This window comes from Mycetomoellerius zeteki, unplaced genomic scaffold (genome assembly GCF_001594055.1).
Source record: "Mycetomoellerius zeteki isolate Tzet28-1 unplaced genomic scaffold, Tzet1.0 scaffold58, whole genome shotgun sequence".
Taxonomy (NCBI): Eukaryota; Metazoa; Arthropoda; class Insecta; order Hymenoptera; family Formicidae; genus Mycetomoellerius; species Mycetomoellerius zeteki.
In genome coordinates, this window is record NW_017257588.1 from 2,470,543 (window position 1) to 2,476,990 (window position 6,448).

At 35.1% G+C, this 6,448-nt stretch overlaps 1 protein-coding gene across 1 annotated transcript; it reads left to right on the forward strand.

Moving 5' to 3' along the window:
• The first annotated feature begins 253 nt into the window (after positions 1–253).
• Fib (rRNA 2'-O-methyltransferase fibrillarin) lies at positions 254–2,659 on the forward strand. The gene is made up of 5 exons (XM_018456546.1): positions 254–406; positions 1,093–1,415; positions 1,494–1,679; positions 1,924–2,169; positions 2,268–2,659. Exons 1-5 carry the CDS (start codon positions 394–396, stop codon positions 2,436–2,438), a joined length of 939 nt encoding a protein of 312 aa, XP_018312048.1. The 5' UTR covers positions 254–393; the 3' UTR covers positions 2,439–2,659.
• Positions 2,660–6,448: the final 3,789 nt, after the last annotated feature.

The following is a 6,448-nucleotide window of genomic DNA, read 5'->3' on the forward strand; positions in this document are numbered from 1 at the left end:
CAGTTGCAAAACAAACGTTCTGCTGAACGCACCCAATGCGTAGTCTGATTCCGGCCTAAACAGTTGCGGTCACAATATGGCTGCTTCACTTAGGAGGGGATACCCAATCAGAATACATATCAGACTGCCAATCAGAAACTCGAACGTCAATGTTGCTTCTCTTTATATAGGACTTTATATAGGACTCTAGGCTTGTCTAACAACACTGGGTAGCGCACGTCTAGGATCTTTTCTTTCTAGCGTGTGTGCGCTCGGCAGCGCTCGGTCGGTTCGGTGTGCTGCGCGTTTCCTTCAATTTCTTTTTGTTTAATGTAGATGCACGTGTTTTCGGATAACGTTGGAACTATTGCAATTCGTGGTGAGGAGCATCCGAACGCTTGCACATAATTCGTCATGGGTAAACCAGGTAACGTGGACACAAATTATGTTCTTGTCTCCTATTTCACGATCCTCGAACAGTGGGACTCGCATGCCGGTTTTTTCCTGCCAAACTAACCTCTGCGTGGACAAAGGCGCACTTTGAGATTTAGTGCGCGTTTTGAATTTAATATCGCGGCTCAATTTAGGGTCATTTCAATTCGTATCTCCTTTCAGCAATGTTCACGATAATTGTAAATATACGTTTATGTTAGGCGACAAATGTTTCGCCGGCCGCGTGGCACTAATTCGCTAACTTAACCTAGCTACCCGAATGTATCCGTTACATACGCGCTGTGCATTATTGTGTCCTTATTATTTGTATACATTTGAAATGAGAAGAAAAAAAATTTTGAACGTTCCACAATTGTCGCTAGAATTCATAATCGAATCTTTTTCTAATTTTGTGTCAATGCAAAAATTAATATTTGAAAATGAACAACACACTACACTTGTGTAAAATATATATTAAAATAAACACATTAAAATAAACGTGGGATATAAAATTATAAATAAAATTTTTTTTCCAAAGTCTGATATAATGAACTCATATTGCTATATTAATTTTAATCTAATAAACTAATATATAAAACCCAGGGAATGGAAGCAATTCATTACTTGTAATGAAGTTACACAAAATTATGTAAATATATATATATTCTTTTTAAATTTCAGCATTTTCACCAGGTGGTAGAGGAGGAGGCCGTGGAGGTGGTCGTGGTGGTGGTCGTGGAGGAGGTAGATCAAGCTTTGGCGAAGGTCGTGGGGGTGGTAGAGGTGGAAGAGGCGGTGGTACTCCACGTGGAGGACGAGGCGGTGGCTTCCGAGGAGGAAGAGCAAGCAGTGGTGGTGGTGGTTTTAAAGGAGGAAGGAATGTGATAATAGAACCACATCGCCATGAGGGAGTGTTTATAGCCCGAGGAAAGGAAGATACATTAGTAACCTTGAGCATGGTACCAGGGGTAGCAGTATATGGAGAAAAAAGAATTAGTGTTGAGGTAAACATAGGCTTGAACTTTATAATAATTTTACTTTTGATGTCCATATAAATTAACAAAATTATGTTTGTATTTCAGTCTGACAAACCTGGCGAAAAGGGCGAAAAGATAGAATATAGGGTGTGGAATCCATTTCGATCTAAGTTATCTGCCGCTATTCTCGGAGGCGTTGATAAAATTTATATGTCGCCAGGAAGCAAAGTATTATATCTAGGTGCAGCGTCGGGTACCACCGTGTCTCATGTCGCTGACATAGTTGGCCAGGTAAACACTATTTTAAATCTTTTTCAGAATAACACATTTATGCATACATTAGAGCCAAGTTAGCTTACAATTGCAAACTTGGTGTCGAAGTAATGCTAAAACAATCACATACACGTTTCTTTAGAATGAGCAAGATTTGATTTTACTCTAAAAAGAAAACGTGCATACAGAGTTTATTGTGATATACGAACGTCTCTAAATGATATAAAATTATGAATAAATGTTTCAATATTTTGATATGTAGGAAGGAACTGTGTTTGCTGTGGAATTCTCCCATCGAACAGGGAGAGATTTAATTGATGTCGCTAAAAGAAGGAGCAACATTGTACCTATAGTTGAGGACGCGAGACACCCTCACAAATACAGAATGCTTGTAGGAATGGTAGACACCATATTTTCGGATGTCGCACAACCGGACCAAGCAAGAATTGTTTCGCTAAATGCACAGAATTTCCTAAAGAACGGCGGACATTTTGTCATCTCTATTAAAGTAAAAGATTCGTGATTAAATTATGATTGAAAAGTATATTTAAGCTTAGATGTTATATAACATAATCTGATAATCAAATAATTTATATTTTATTTCAGGCAAGTTGCATAGACTCCCTCGCTCAACCTGAAGCAGTGTTTGCATCGGAAGTAAAAAAGTTGTCTGCCGACAATTTGAAACCACAAGAGCAAATAACACTCGAACCATATGAAAGAGATCACGCTGTTGTGGTTGGAGTTTATAGACCGCCACCGAAGAAAGTCACCTAAAATTATGTATATAAATAGTAATTATGTTTATAAGATTTGTTTTGCAATTCTTTTTCTAGCTAAAACTGTCAACATCTCAAAGGAGAAAGAGATGAGGGTACAATTGACAAACTATATTTTTTGCGTCTTTTGAACATGTTTAACGCGAAGAAAAATCTCTCTTCGAAAACACTTACAAAATATATTTTTAAAAGATGAATACATCTCAAGTTCTTTTTATTTGTTAGTAACAGATTACAGAAATTATTAATTGCATGATTATCTCTATCCATTTATTTATTTAATTTCAATGATTAATTCTACTGTGCATTCACTATTTAAAAATTATTGCCTCGAAGAATTTATTTTTCGTATTTTCATAAAAGTTGATATTCGTCGATATCTTGACGGCAATGATTGGAGACTCGGTAAACGAGAATAGATTAAAATGGATTGAAATTTTAATCCATTTAAATCCACCCGAATGTGTATTTCAGTAGCATTCACGGTTCATTTTCATTTTTTTTAGATTCAATTGAATGGAAAAACTTAATTTCCTCTATATATATATATATATATATACACAAAATTTTGAATTGAGCCAGTGATGGGAAATTGGCTCCGCGCAACACGGAGAATCAGCCTCTTCATTTTTGCCCCACCAAGTGACGCCGCGCTCAGCCAGCTTCGGCGCTAAACAAGCGAAGCAGCGATAGCACTGAAATACTGAACAGCAGACTAATTAATCATTTTGATGTATATTGTATCAATTTAGTACAGTTCGCGCAATGAATGCCTTTCACCCTTGTTTTGACATTGCGCGTTATTTTCTCGGTTATTTTCACGTCCATGGTCGTAGTCTGACGGAATTATCGACAATACGCGAGTTTCTCCAATCTCTATTGGCTAGTCTTGTTTGTCCGACTGCGGCCATGAACGTGAAAACAACCGAGAAGATAAACGTAATGTCTCATCAGTGGACGTGATGTCATGGGCTGGGAAGGCATTAATTGCGCGAACTGTACATCACTCTTTAAATACATCGCTGAAATTAAAATAATTTAATAGAAAGACCATGTTTATGAACGCGGTATATAACTCGCATAGAAAATCGTAAACAATTAATATCTCGTAAATTGTCGCGTTTTGAAATAATTTTTGCTATTATACGTTAATGGGAGGGATATATGATTATTAAATTTATTAAAACTTATACGTTATCTAGAATATTCCTTTCTGCCTTACAGATACATGCCGAGATTGCGAGAAAGATCTGCCTTTCTCGCTGTTTCATTTGCTCTTGGCGCGCCGAAGATGAAAAGGATAGTCTGCTGTTCAGTACTTCAGTGCTATCACTGCTTCGCTCGCTCAGCGCAGCCTTCGCCGAAGCTTCGCCAAAGCAATCAAGTGGATGGCTCTCCGTGTTGCGCGGAGCCAATTTCCCATCACTGAATTGAACAATATTCGCGATGCACTTAAAGAACTGAAATTTTTTTTTAGATTGAAAGGCATAGAAGTGTGTAACAAGATTTCTTAATCCTGATGTATGTTATCAGGATTGTTACCGACCTGGAAAACCGGGAAAAATCAGGGGAAAATATAAAAAAGACCGAAATTTTATACTTTGCTCACAATTCCCTTAAACTGCTCCTATTTCAAATAATTTTTATAATTTTTTAAATATTATATTTGACGTTTTTATAGTTAAATGCGTTCAAAACTTTAAACGATTTTAAAAATTAATTAAAATTTATATTTTATTCAGTAATTTCATTTGATCGCTCTTTTTCGTCATAACTGCATTCTTTTTTCCAATACTAATTTATTTTTTGTTGGCTTGAATTTGCTCCTAAAATTTTATTATGCTACTAAGCTCCTTTTGCATTTTTAATAATATAAGCTAGCTTTTAACATTTACAATCCTTGATTCTAAATGTTAAAATTTTTTACACATTTTATAATGTTAAAATTTTTACATATTTTATATTGGTCATGGAAATTTCTTATTTTCATCTAGAAAACCTGGAAAAGTTAGAGAATTTTGAAATTCATTTTCTGTGGCAACCCTAGTTATATACAATATTTTACTGAGGTTTCATGCCACAAATAAATTTAATATATACAACTCAAAATAAAAGCCGAAACGATCTTGGAAAATAGAATGCAAAAGGCACGGAATTTATTAATCTCGCATTAATTCTCGATGACCTCTCAATTCTATCTCCTCCCTAGATGCCAAATTAATATAATTAACGCGTGCGAGAGAGAGAAATGATAATTCATTGAAAATGAGCGAGTTGTTCATCGGGAATAGATACGAGGTCTACGAGAGACTAATATGGAATTTAGGTTGGGGACGTTGTTTCGCGAGAAGTAATTTATATAATGCAACAATGTAACGTGCTAATGAGTTTGGTGCTCGTGCGTGTAGGTCAAAGTGTCTCGATTAGACTAATAACAAATACTTGACCGATTATCACCCAAAGTTCGAAAAACATGCTGCATAAAAATTTAATAATATATATATTACATATTAAATTTTTACTGGGAAAAAGATGCATTGGGGAACATGCCAAATTACGTAATACATTTCTGAAATATTAAATATTCCTATTATTTTTATGTCTGCATATAAGAGGAAAAAGGGAAAAATAAAAACAAGCAACGCTCCGTTGTCGAAAATATAAATATAACTTTTTATATAATATTGTCAGAAAAATATTACAAATATTGAACGTTTACTTTCGTAAGTATAACCTGAACATCTCTCCAGCCTTTCGCGGTTAGAAAGTATAATTGGAGAATATACTGAACTTTGTCACTTCAGTCTGTTGAGGCAGGAAGTTTTGAATCACATACTTTAACAAAAATCGATATGTACATAATAAAAACTGCGTTGTGCTATTACATCATTAATATTAGTAAAAATATCGATGTGAGGCGATGTACTCGTGGACTAGCCGCAAGTACGCGAAAAGTAAAGTGCAACAAAGATACCATTTTCTATATAAATTTTCAAACTCCCAGATAAACTAGAAATCCTTTGTAATCGCGTAGATTTAACAATGCTTATACGAGAAAAAATTCATGATATCTTTATTTTAATTAATGTAAAATACCCAAAGTGAATTAACTTTAGTTTAATGATATGCATTTCTCGTGATAGTCGAGAATGGGCTTCCGAGGGTGGACAATTTAATTTTCCCTAGGAAACATCTCGACGAATGGATAGGCAGATGCGGTGTGTACTTTGAAAACGATATTTTTCAAAGTTCGTCACGATGCGTAATGCATGGCTGAAGCAGTGCGCATTTCGCGACACTTTTTTCGTGAATTCTTTTAAAATTAAATCAAACTAAAATAAGAAGATCACTCGGTGGAGAAGAATGATACGTAGCATCCGGTAATAAGTGCATTTGAAACAAGTTTTTCTAAACGAAACTATTAAAACATGTTTTTAAAATTTTAATTAATTAAGAGGAAATTCTTTGATCAATCATGTTTTAGAATTACAAAGAAAAACGTTAATTTTTGATTAACTTAAAATGGATTTCATTTTGATGTGTATATTTTGACTTGAGGCACAAATCAAGTTAATTTAATTTTAGAAATCAAAAGCTGCGGGGAAAGAATATTCTAATTTTTGGCAATATTTCAAATATAAAAATATCTGTTTTTTAATCACGAAATGCACTTATTAACAAATGTTAAATGTGGCAAACAAAAATAGGCGCTCACGCGATGCAGATCGGTCGCAATGCGAAACCCGTGGCTGTCGAGTTCCGCAGCTGCGGGAAATACCGAATATCGCGAAACGCATGATATAAAACTAAAGGCCATGGCACATAAAAAAACTTAAGACGTAAGACTTAAGCAGTAAGCGAATCGACCAATTTAAGAGGTCGTAAGCCGTAAGCTTTAAGTTGTAAGTGACGATATATCGGCCACAGAACTTATGACTTTTAGGCCATAAAAATTAGGTTTTGCTCAATTCGTTTAAGTCTAACGGTTAAAGCCTAAAGACTGCGCAA

Excerpts from the sequence above, each read along its gene's own strand:
- Fib (XM_018456546.1), top strand. Across the intron at positions 1,416-1,493 it reads AAAAAAGAATTAGTGTTGAG|TCTGACAAACCTGGCGAAAA; the intron begins GTAAACATAGGC and ends TTTGTATTTCAG. Across the intron at positions 2,170-2,267 it reads ATTTTGTCATCTCTATTAAA|GCAAGTTGCATAGACTCCCT; the intron begins GTAAAAGATTCG and ends ATTTTATTTCAG.